At 32.0% G+C, this 13,844-nt stretch overlaps 1 protein-coding gene across 1 annotated transcript; it reads left to right on the forward strand.

The window, feature by feature from the left end:
* Positions 1–4,547: 4,547 nt before the first annotated feature.
* Positions 4,548–6,084, forward strand: LOC120139942 (gibberellin 20 oxidase 1-D-like). Its single transcript, XM_039155032.1, has 3 exons — positions 4,548–5,173; positions 5,288–5,609; positions 5,690–6,084. Exons 1-3 carry the CDS (start codon positions 4,617–4,619, stop codon positions 5,951–5,953), a joined length of 1,143 nt encoding a protein of 380 aa, XP_039010963.1. The 5' UTR covers positions 4,548–4,616; the 3' UTR covers positions 5,954–6,084.
* Positions 6,085–13,844: the final 7,760 nt, after the last annotated feature.

Consider the following 13,844-nt stretch of genomic DNA (forward strand, 5'->3'; position numbering starts at 1 on the left):
CCCTATAACCAAATTAGTAAGAATGCAAAATAAAAGCGGAAAAATAATACCCGAAAATTGATAACGGAGTTCAGCCAATTGTGCTTACGTCTCCGGACTGCTGCAGATCTTTTACTAAGAGAGAAAATTTACAGGTGTTTACAAAACACTCACTAATCACAAGAAACTCTCTAATATTGGGAGAAAGAAATGATTTAGGATTTTGGGATGGTTTTGAAGCTAAATGAGCTAGGGTATTTATAGTTGAAGCTTAAGGACTTAATCTTGTAAATACCCTAAAGTCTAGTGACTAATTATGATTATCCCATTACAATATTTCAACAAACATCTACCAAACTTTGAAAACCCATTTTTCATAGAAATATTTACCAAACTTTGAAAACCTTTTTCAGATAAACATTTACCAAACTTTGAAAATCATTTTTTCAAAGTTGGTTGCCAAACTTTGAACTTTTAATTTGGTGCATTGCTTGACTTTCAACACCATGTTTGATTTGGTTTGATTGTTTTGTGTACACCATATTAAGTATGATCTTGTGTATTGTTACCTTTGAAACTTGGGTATGTTATGTTTCTCAAAGGCTAAGAATGCCATCTATTCATAATTTCATGATGAACAAGGCGAGTTTGACATGAGATCATGCATAGTTATTGATGAAATGTTAATTGATATTCATGTGATTAGTATACTTTTGATGTCTTATAAACATTGATGATTTCATAATGAAATTGATGGTTTGATGCATGTTTGAAGTGGCATTGAATATGATATATGTTGCATATGATTTAAGTGAAGTTTGAATGGATTTTGAACATGTTTTAAGGCTAAAAATGGCCACTTGGTGCATTTTGTTCGGATATTATACAAACGGTATCAATATCAATTGTAAGAGTAACGATACCATAAGTTAAAGATGGATTATAATATATCATTTTGATATCGATTCTGGATATGGTTATCTATATTGTCTCGTTGCTATTTATACTTAGTATTGTTTAGGGCTTATGAAACCCAAATATTGATACTATCTAAAAGTATATGTTTCAATATCCAAATAATGATACCAATATCAAATTAAGATCCAATGTTTTGAATTATTCGAAGAATATAAATACCAGTCATCTAGTACTAATAATTTACATACACAGTATCGATGTCCATAAAGAATATAGTCAATGAGCAATCATCATGCATCACAATCCACAACACACAAATAGATATCATGATGTAGCCCGACGTCACGAAGGCTTGGTAATTCACATCTCTAATCTACTAACAATGATACTTTCAATAAGACCCAAATCATATATGCATCAGGAATGTATATCCAATGTCTATAGTAAATTTTTCTCTATTTACTATGATTTCTTTTTATTATGATTATTAACCATATGTTTTGCAGCAACCTTTTATCAATGATATCACCTGAACTAAAATTCGAAAAATTTATTATTTGATTAAAAAGCTATATTTAATACACTGATAGTAGATATCGGGTTGAGTGATAGCAGGGAATTTTTGTGACCAACCGAATTGTAAGTTAATGACATACATAGAAGCGCCGCAAGTAAGGACAATGACAGTCCCATTCCCATACTCCCTTCCAAAAGGCCCGCATCACGTGGTACCCTTTGTTGTTTCTTCTGTCAGCACCTTAACGCAACTCTCAATAATACCTCCACCCAACAACTCTCTTCCAAGGATACCCTAAACCTTGTCCTCTCATTCTCCTCAATATCCATCGAATATATCCTACACCACCACTTCATATTTTGCCATTCACATTGCCATCTAAAATATTTGCTCTGTCCTGAACGTCGATGATTGATTTAGAAATATTTTTTAGAGTGGACACGTATGTATTACTAATACAAAATTTTTATATGAGGTTAGCACAAGTAAAATTTTAAGGTGGACATAATCAATAAAATAAATAACTAACTAAAGAAAATTTAAATTTCGGAATGGAAACGTATTCATTCTGGACTAATTGAAGGTGTTAAGTCCCACATGAATAATACCTCACAATCATGGTAGATATATTTGGCTAAGACAAAACTCTATAAGGTAAAGATTATAAAAAGATTATATATCTCCAAAATAATTTTAAAGGGTAAGACATATTCTCTAATTATAGAATCGAATATTTGGTCACCAATAATCTTTTATTCAATAAGAATTTTTATTAAATAAACTTAATCACCAACTAATATTCAACCCGTAAAATTATAATAAAAATCAACTTAATTTTTTATTAGAATTTGAGTCGAATCTTACTCAAAGATTAATTGTTTATTGGTAAACGGTTGTAAAAAAAATAAAAAGATAAATCAAGTAAAAAAAATCATAAACAAATGGGAAATGAACAAAGCTAAAGTTGAAATGCTATCACCTCATCCATTAGTTTAATATACAAATATTGAAATATAGTTAGTAGTAAACAAGTTTATCTTTTTGGTAGCTAAATCTGCAAGCTCTAGGGCTTCTCATCTTGTGTTATTTTCATGGAACACGACAAGAATCACACTGATATTTAATTACCCAACATCACTTACAAGATTAGCTCACTCAAAGCTGTCTTAATTAAGGCTGTTTTTTTTAAATATTATATACAATGAAGAGCTTGTTAAAAAGGCACGTAACGATAAGAGAAAGCATGATGAAATCGAGTTGGGAAAACTTGGTTTGTTTTTCAATAATTAAGTGATAATTTTTACATAAGATCCTATTCCATTGTTACAACACATTAGGGTTAATCAAAATCTTATTTGCTTTGTCTTTTGTGTTGGCTGCATGGTGTGATGTTGATATCGTGGGGGAACACGACGAAGTGCTTACTCCTCCTTCCCCACACCATCTCTTTTATTTTCTCTTAACCCTCACTTTCGCCACGTACCTTGCCTTCTCAAACATTGATTAAACCTTCTCCATTAATACATCATGTGCTTAGCTACTTAAAATATAAAACAATTATTGCAATCTCATTATAGGTACTACCACTAGTGCATAAGAATCACATAAGATTTTGTACAAAATATGTGGTGGAAGCATAATCAGAGATGGATCAAATGAACTAATGGAGATGATCGTACCTAGAATTTTTAAATTCTCATTTAATTTAGATTTTTTTTATTTTTATTAATAATTTATTTTCATTCTTCTAAAATTTTATAACCCCTTCCCTCTTAAAATTTTATAAGTATCATTCTGATTTACCTCTCTAATCTCAAATTGATAAAAGTGTCATTCCATTACTAAACTCATAGATTTTTTAACGGGTAAAACTATAAAGTTTTCTCTAATAACATTATCATTCCACTAAATTCATTTGCCATATAAATTTAAGATTTCGGATTTAAATTTCATTTGTTATATAATGATAAAAATGGCATGTATATGGACAAGTAATTAAATTTTTATATGATATATAAATTTGAATTTATCAAATAAAAATAAATTAAAAAATTTAAATCACTATTTTAACATTTAAAATAATAAATTATTTTTAAAATAAATATTATTTTATATTCATCTTAGATAAATAGAAAAAACAATAAGTTGCATCAATTCTAGTGTTTCCAATTTCTATAGGATAATAGGTGTTAAACCTTACTTATTTTTAATACTAAAAGAATATTAAAATTTGTTTGATTCTAACTTTTGTTTCATTCTAATTTGGGAAGAAACTCAATAGAGTAGGCCTAATCAATGTCGTATTTAGGAATATTTTTCAAGGTGGGCGTATGCATATTAATAATATAAAATATTCATATGGATAAGTACAAATAAAATTTTAAGGTGAACTTTTTCAGTAAAATTAATTATTAATATAAATAAATTTAAATTTCAGGATGGACACGTACCCATCCTAGGCAAAACTTATATCCGTCACTGGGCCTAATGGTATTTTTTTGTCCTTCAATCTTTTAAAAAATATTATTTTATTTTTTATCTCAAACTTTTAATATCTTTTGTCAAATTATATCAGTTAACTGAAAAATAATATACCGTTAAGTTGTCATCAATTATTTTATGTTTTTCATAAATATTAATGTAATATTTTTGCGTAAAAATAATAAAAAATATTTTAAAATAATAAATTATTAAAAATTGTGAAAATTATAAAAATTAAAACTAAAATTAATTATAAATAAAAATTTGAATCAAATTCAATAAAAATAGTCTTAATTATTTTTTTATTAATTCAATGTCAATTGATTAAATCTTTAAATATATATATTATTTTGTACTCATCACATATTAATAAAAAATAATTATAATTATATAAACTTATAAATTATAAATCGATCATATATTATAATTTAATTCGATTTTTGAATAGATTAGAACCTCAATAATTGGATTTTCTTTAGAGAAAAAAAAAGTTGGATTTAGGGCTATATATATATATATAGGGGAGGGGGAAGAAAGGTGCTATAAGATTCCAATTTTTGTGCACTGATTTCCCCTATGAGAGCAGCTTTTGGCGTTTCTTTCATCAAACCTCTGAAATTTATGTCACTCCCTCCTCTTCTTTTCCAATAACTACTCTTACAATCACTCAATTATATATATATATATCTTAGGCATCAAAATATATCATACTCTTCATGCAATGGCAATTGACTGCATCTCCAGCATACCCTCCATGCCTCACCACCATCCCAAAGATGAGACTAAAGATGAGCAAAAACAACTGGTGTTTGATGCCTCTGTGCTTAACCACCAATCCCACATACCGAGACAATTTATATGGCCGGACGACGAGAAGCCTTGTGCTAATGCACCGGAACTCCATGTACCGCTCATCGACCTCGGAGGCTTCCTGTCCGGTGACCTTGTTGCTGCTTCAGAAGCTTTAAGGCTTGTTGGGGAGGCATGTATGCAGCATGGTTTCTTTCTTGTGGTTAATCATGGAGTGGATGCAACACTCTTGGCTGATGCTCATAGGTACATGGATGACTTCTTTGAATTACCATTGGGAGAAAAGCAAAGGGGTCAGAGGAAAATTGGTGAGCTCTGTGGATATGCTAGTAGCTTCACTGGTAGATTCTCCTCCAAGCTGCCATGGAAGGAAACACTCTCTTTTCACTACTCGGCTCATCGAAACGCATCAATGATGGTTGAAGACTACATTGTTAATCAAATGGGAGATGAATTCAGGCATTTCGGGTAACAAATTCTAATGTCAATTGTCAAGTGTCAACATTTAAAACAAAACTTACCCTTTTTTGTTTGTGTTTTTGCTGGTGTGATGCTGAATTCTTGAGTTCAAATTGTGTGCAGGAATGTTTACCAGAAGTACTGCGAGGCCATGAGCAATCTTTCCCTAGGGATCATGGAGCTTTTAGCCATCAATCTAGGCGTAGACAGAGCACATTTCAGGGAATTTTTCGAAGAAAATGAATCGATAATGAGATTGAATTACTATCCGCCTTGCCAAAAACCAGACCTCACTTTAGGGACAGGGCCTCATTGTGATCCAACCTCTTTAACCATCCTTCACCAAGACCGAGTTGGTGGTCTTCAAGTGTTCGTCGACGACCAATGGCGTTCGATTACCCCAAATTTAGAAGCGTTTGTCGTTAACATCGGAGACACCTTCATGGTAACATACTCTATTCATTTAATCCATAACATCTTTGAACTGTAAAAATGCTTTGGTCTGATGATTAAGTCCTTGTTCAGGCTTTGTCAAATGGAAGATACAAAAGTTGCTTGCACCGGGCGGTTGTCAACAGCCACACCACAAGAAAATCACTTGCTTTCTTCTTGTGTCCAAAGGGTGGTCAAGTGGTTACCCCACCAGCAGAGCTGGTGGACGCATGTACCCCAAGAATATACCCAGATTTTACATGGCCTATGCTGCTTGAATTCACACAAAAGCACTACAGAGCCGACATGAACACTCTTCAAGCATTCTCAAGATGGGTTCAACAGGGAAGCCACTGAACCCACTGTCTTGTAAGAAAAAAACCAGACATTGACATGTCAAAAGGCAAAGTTAGTGGCAAGCATTTTTAGTGATGAAATGAAGTACAAGACAAGAAATGCTCCCATCAACTAAATTTTTTTGTACCTTCATTGATCGTATGGAAATGCTACCAATAGAATTGCCTATGTTCATGTAAAAAGAAAGTTAGGGTACTTGATAATTTCAAGCAACTTCTTTCATTGCAAAGTAGGCACATATTATGCTTCATATCTAATCTGGTTAACAATGGAACATACATGATCTTTCTCCATATTTGCCAACCATAACATGGATTCACAAAACCCAAGTGAAGAGATACCACAAGATAATTCGTTTTTTATTGCAAATGTGTTGATTCGAAGCTGTAAATAGGGATGGATCGAGGTGGTTGACTGATGATGATTCCATTTGATTAAATACTAAGAAAGAAATCACATAATGATTCATTTTGATTAAATCTTTTTAATTTATTTCTTCTAACATAAAATTTTACATTTGCTCTTAACCGTAAGAGGTGACATACAACAGCAATGAGCTTGTTGCAGATGAAGTTGTTGGATTTACTTGAGAGGTAGAGGTTAAGGCTGTGAAATAAGTCCAAAGGAGGAGCTGATCCACCGATTGAATGATTCAGAGGAAAAGGGTGGTAGTGGCAGAGCCAGTTTTTACTCTAAATTGTATTCTTCTGCCAATATTTTATTAGGTGTTAAATTTAATTTTTTTAATATCCGTAGATTTGGAAGGTAGTGTTTTGTCTTCAAATGCTGCAACATTTCTTTATGATGATAATGAAAATGTAATCTTTCCGACTTAAACGGTTATATATAAATTTATAATATTTTCGATTATAATTCTAAATAAAATAAAAATAATTATTCCTAATAATATTGATTTTTTTATTTTTTTCTGTAAGCAAATAATTTTAACTATTCACAAATACTCTCATAAAAATCTAGGAGCAATTGCCTAGAAGAAAAAAATTCTTGAACTGAGAGGATCAATAAGGTAATTGCTCTTTTAAAAAATTTAAATTTTTATATAATTTAAATATTTTTTTATTTTTTATTAATAATTTATTTTTATCCTTTAAAATTTTACAAATTCATTTATTTAGTATAAATTTTGTATTTGTCTCTACTTTTTAATAACTTTACGATTATTAACTATTTGATTAAATGTAAAAAATAGTGTAAGGGTTTTTAAAATAGTATGCGTTGAATATAAATAATATTTATTTAAAAAATTTCATGACAAAAGGGCAAAATACAAAGTTCCTCACTGAATTATACTCACTCTCGTATTCCGTATTTTAAATTTTTCTAATTTACTCACTGAATTTTCGAATTACTCCTATTTTAATTACTCTGGATTGTTTTATTATTGATTTTTGTATGATATGGCATTATTTTATTATTTCATTTAAAATAATTGAAAATATAAAATAAAAATAGAAGATGATCATACGCTACCGTCAACCGTCGTAGATGGTGGCTGTTTGATCCCAAATTGCATGGGTCTTATGCTTTTCGACCCCCTGAGTCCAAATCTAGGGGTTGTTTTACCATAAAATGTCTCAAAACCCATGAATATCAATTGAAACATTTCGGTTTCCTCGTTTTTTTATCTTTAATTCGTGAACTTCGGAGCAAGTTCCGACAAAATGGAGAGTGGATTTGGACTCAAGGTGTCGAGATGAACAAGACCCATGAAATTTGAGACCAAACGACCACCATCTACATCGATTGACGGTGGTCGGTAGTGGCGTCCGATCACCTTCTATATTTATTTTATATTTTCAATTATTTTAAATTAAATAATAAAAAATATGTCACGTCAGATAAAAATAATAATAAAATAATTCAGAGTGATCAAAACATGAGCAATTCAAAGTTCAGTGAGAAATTAGAAAAATTAAAAGTATAGTGAGCAAAATATGGAAAAAAAATATAGTTAAGTGAAAAACGATAAAATTTACCCTAAATATATATATATATATATATATATTACTGTAAAACAGCACTTTGAGGAGAGAGATAAACACCAAGTACGGTGACATCCCACGTGGTTGATTTTGATCTCATATGGAGGATGAAAGTGCCTCAAAAGATGAGGAACTTTCTTTGGACGTTGAAATTAGAAAGAGTTTCGACTAAGGTAGTGGCGGATCTATAATATATTTAAGGTATATATATATATAGATATATATATTATATATATATATATATATATATATATATATATATATATATATATATAATATATATATATATCTGTCTTGAATTAATTTTTTTTTTGGTTAATTATATGTTTTATTGAAAAAGTTTATTCTGAAATTTTATTTGTGTTCATTATGTACAAAAGATGTAACCTCCTCAGACCAATGAGGGTAACCAGATTCAATCCGGGGAGACACATTTGGACCACCGGAGTAACCCACTATACAAATAGCTGAAATTTTAAATTTTTTTATCAAAACATGTAAACTCAAACTCATAAACTCATCAAAACATGTAAACATGTAAACAAAATACAATTACATGTCCCCCTTATCACATGTACCATACTCTGCAAGCAACGCCGGAAGAACTATCTTAGTGATTTTGATAGCTGTACTGGTACAATCTTTTAACCTGAAATGGTGAGTAATAGAATGAGCTTCGAAAAGCTCAATAATACAGAACTACCATATGATACTGAAGAATGTGCAGATACAGATAAACATATTCATTATTGGTTCAGATATCTACAGATTTCTTTGGCTGAGCTGAGGTCCCATTGATATTTCAGGTATTAACAGATAATATTTAGTTCTGATGGAAAATATTTGGGATGTTTAGGATTAGGAGATCAGAATAGGTTTTCTACTGTGTTCCCAAAAATTATGTAACTTTTCAGATCTTTTTAAAACATATATATATATATACCCTCATCCGTCAAGTCCAAAATGTGTAGGTTCCCCAGAACCATACACCCACCGTTAAGTCCAGTAATGCCCTGAGCACACAGTCGAGGAGCCAGTAAGTAAGGCCCTGAGCACACAGCCGAGGGGCCTCCAGGTATACTTCCTCCAACATTACCCCCCAATTAAATCATGGTTCGTTCGTAAACGGATATATCAAAAATCAAAACATAATCCAGGTCAAGTATCAGATCAAAATCCAGGTCAAGTATTCGATCAGAATCCAGGTCAAGTATCCAATCAGAATCCAGGTCAAGTATTATAATAGAAATCAAATCGGAAATCAGGTAAAATATCCAGGTGATTAGGGAACACACCAGAGTTTATAGAAATTATTCAGAAGTACTGGATAATCTTAGCAGGTAGAGAAACATGAATCTTCAGTATACCGATAAGATATCGAAATTTAGAATCACTATAGGAATAGTTCAATAACTAACGAAATCATCAGTTATTCAGAATATGACTTGGGCTGATAAGGAAGAAATGAAGATTCAGGACATTTACAGTCTATGTCGATTGATTTCATTATCACACAACTTCAGATGAATATCTCCCAGAATTAATGCTTATCGACTGGTCAATTCATTTTTCTTACAGGGTATTTACACTTTAATACCACAAATTCTAGTCCCAATATAATCTTCGGAATCATCGCTGAATAAATCTTCCAATGTCTTTATTTCATGTTCACGCTTCCACTATATCATGAAATGCTGACGTGCTTGATTGTAGTTCAAGACCCATAAGAACATTACATCATGTATGTTCATTAACATTTCCAGACTCATCCAAATCACTTACTTAATCCTTAGTCTTTGAGGTTACTTAGTTCGTTTAGCATTCAAGTCTATTCCAGTTACTTCGGGATTTTTCTAGAGTAATTCAAACGTTACTGGATTTAAGATATATGTTGTATTTGTTCCATTCAATTTGGTCTTCGTGGTTGATTTGTCGAACAAACGTCCAATTAGTACTGAATGCGATTAGAGTTGAGCTGAGCTAAATACTTCCAAAATTTATCATCGAGCAAACTTGAGAAGACGAACACAATTCCAGTAATATCTATGCCATTCAGGTATTGACATAGCTTTAAGGTTGACATACTCACCTTAGTCTTTGAGGTTACTTAGTTCGTTTAGCATTCAAGTCTATTCCAGTTACTTCGGGATTTTTCTAGAGTAATTCAAACGTTACTGGATTTAAGATATATGTTGTATTTCTGTTCCATTCAATTTGGTCTTCGTGGTTGATTTGTCGAACAAACGTCCAATTATTAGTACTGAATGCGATCTAGAGTTGAGCTGAGCTAAATACTTCCAAAATTTATCATCGAGCCAAACTTGAGAAGACGAACACACATTCCAGTAATATCTATGCCATTCAGGTATTGACATAGCTTTAAGGTTGACATACTCACTTAAATTGTGTTCAATTACTTTTAAAGGTAGTCCAATACATATGCTTATTTGGATTCCTTAATTAATCCAAGACATTTACTTAGTTTAGGCCATAAGGTTATTTTGGTAATTTTGGTGTTCAGTTTTATTCCATTCATTCCATAGCTCGAGGATATCCAATCATTCCTGAGCTTGGTGATATTCTTGGGTCATTTCCATTACAGGGGTATTCTGGTCATTCTACAGATCCGATTTATTTCAATCATTTCCTTCTATCCTGTTTTATTATTTAATACCAATTTATCATCTATTTCAATCCCTTCGAACAATTCTGATAAAAGAGCACCATCCGATAAATTGTTCTTCAGGTATTTACTCAAAACTCGGATATTTTCGGGTCAAGTGCCTTCTCATATTTAACAAACGAAATATCATGAATTTTTCTATACAAAGACAAGATCTTAACAATTAAATCCATACTTAATAGAGTTAAGTACGAATCATCAAAGTACTTTCTCATTCAGGGTCAACTCGGATTATTTTACCTCTCAAGGGCATTTTTGTAATTTCTTAACTAGATAATTTCGGTATTAACTCTTAACCAAATAATATAATTTAGAGATCCTATGATTAATTGCTTTCCTGAACATTCTTTGATCTTGAAATAATTCTTTAACCGACTTCTAGTTTCTTGCACAATCCCTCTTGGGTTTAATAACCGGTTATCCGCATTTCTTAAGCAAAACTAGCATTTCTTATGCACATATGAAATTTTACCGAATCAATATGTATTTTCGGGGTTATTAACAAACTTCCATGGACAATTCTTGTCATCTTACAACATAAGGGTATTTCTATAATTTTACCCTATCAGAGTATTCTCATAAATTCTCATCCAAGTACCTTTGATGAAATAAATTATATGTTACAGATCCAAGCTGATTCCTTTATCACTAAACACAGAACTTGTAATTTTAACTCTAACAATTCATCAATTTCTTTTAAAAGTCATCTGAACCATAATCATTTACCGAATTTTCATCGTATTCGGATCGAGCGTAGAAATTAATTAACTACATATATAAGACCAATAATATCTTATTCATGCATTTATCAATATTCACATGTTCCATAAAGCATAAAGAGGTAGTAAAGTATTACCTCGATTTCCGTGTCATACTGATCGACCATTAAAACTACATTCGATCACCCTCGAACTTGAATTCCACATCCAATGATTTCTCTGATACAAAACAACTGATTTTACGTCAGAAACTGAACATAGTTGAGAAACCAATATTAAATCCGAAGTTAAAACCTTGAAAACCAGCTTATCCGTTGCGAATTTGATAAAACGGACTTCAAAATTGGGCTCAAGATGTCGACAAAACCCAAACAATAAATCTTGAATTTAAGCTCACCAACTCAATTTCTAGCTTCCAATCTTTTTCTCAAGAACCATAACCTTCAAATATACAAACTCAAATCCAAAATAAATTTCCTATCCATAAAAATAACTTATTGAAAATCCTTTCTGTAATAGAGGGACATAACTGACAAAATTAAGAACTCAAAGGGCCAATTTAATACTTAGCTACCAAGGCAAGTGACCAAAATAATCTTATTCAAACCATTAGACAACATTTATAATTATATAGAAACTATAAGACAATGTTGATTTCTCACCAAACTTGGAGGACCCATGTTACGATTTATCCTTCATGTTTTAACAACATTTCACCAAAACCCACGTGACTCTGTTCTAATTTTATATTTCATGTAAAGCTCTTCGTCCAGTGTTCTGTAAATGAAACAAAACAAATTGTCAACCGAATATCAAAACGTCGGTGATCACCACACCGCTCCACGCCCTTGATCGTCGTTCGGAACCCAAAGTACCCCATCGAACTTTCCTCACTCTACTCACGGATCTTATTTCCCTTTACCGAGAATTACCATGGACGATTGTAGATAGCTTCAGTCTACTATTGCGAAACTCATCAACGCCATCAATAAATCGCTGCAAAAGAGATCCGGGTACTAGTTCCCTTGTCACAAAATATAACACCATACTATAATGTGTTGAGTCAGGAACTTACACATTGAAGACCAAATAGAAAAGCCCCTTCTTTGAAGCAACTTGTGCAGCACATCCTTGACGCCTGGCAACATGATTTATTATTTTTGTGTCTTTAAACTAATCAACAGCAACCAGATCCATTAAATGCTTTCCCGTAGAAATCTTTGATTTGTTGTAAGAAAAATGCTTTCTACGTACTCTGAAATTGTTATCATCCGATATTCTCCAACAATCGCTAGAATTATCACGGTCATCACGTCGTAGATTACCAGAAAATCTTGACAAATCAATTCTCTCAACCGGTTCTTCTTCCAGGGCTGTTCTCTTGATATCATAGTCACTTTTAGTAGGATATGCCTCTTGTTTTGCTTCAATCATTTGTTATTCATCCTCATCGGTGTATTTATCCTTCAACAAAGAGTTTCGACTTGCAGCATTCATTTCATTAAGACAAGCAGTGAGAGGATCAAATAACTCATCTATCATTTCTTTTGAGTTTTCTTTCCAGTTGGCATGAGTTAAAAATAATACCAAGGCTTTAGTGGATATAAAAACTGACCAAAAGTGAAAGTTGAAAGCAATGGATTCCAACCATAGTTGCATTATCATTCCTTAAAAAAATATATCTCTTATTGAGCGGCCCTCAATTTGTTTACTAAAATAATAGTATGATAACACAATTATTTGCCAATCATACTTTATATCATTTCACATATTTTAAACTAAAAGAAATTTAACCCCATATTAGGGTGTGACAATTCTCCCCTCTTTAAAAGAATTTCGTCCTCGAAATTCATTCATGTCACATAATTGTAGAAATGAAACTTCTATCAACTCTTCCATATCTTCAAGTACCTTTTATAGAAATAAGGATCCTTGACTAATCCTTAACCAGTTGAGTATACATTCTTATCAGAACTTTTCCTTATTTCAATAAAAGAATCTGAATGAAAATGTCCTTGAGTAATCAATTCAGTCTTGGTCATGAGAATAGGCTCATAAAGCAGTAGCATATCCCAATTTCATTTCCGGAGTCGAGTCAGAATTTTTCAGATACGTAACTCTCTAATGGCTCGTGTGGTACTGTACATAATTTAAATAGACATTACCAATATTCCCTTATGCAAATGTAGAGTCTTAATGGATAAAGCTTATGTTTGCTCGTTATAGATAGAGACTAAACATTGGAGTTCCGGCTTAGAGAGTACGACTGTATTATAGGGGCATGTACTGATCAGACATCTTTTTGAAATTCGACCGGTCGGTTTATCATGAAAATTTTCGACTCAAACCAAAGCTCTGATACCATTAAATGTAACCCCTCAGACCGATGAGAGTAACCAGATCTGATTTGGGGTGTCACATTTGGGCCATCGGTGCGACCCACTATAAAAATAGCGAAAAATTTAAATTTTTTTATCAAAACATGT

Source organism: Hibiscus syriacus, unplaced genomic scaffold (assembly GCF_006381635.1).
Source record: "Hibiscus syriacus cultivar Baekdansim isolate YM2019G1 unplaced genomic scaffold, ASM638163v2 tig00110777_pilon, whole genome shotgun sequence".
In the NCBI taxonomy this organism is placed as follows: domain Eukaryota; kingdom Viridiplantae; phylum Streptophyta; class Magnoliopsida; order Malvales; family Malvaceae; genus Hibiscus; species Hibiscus syriacus.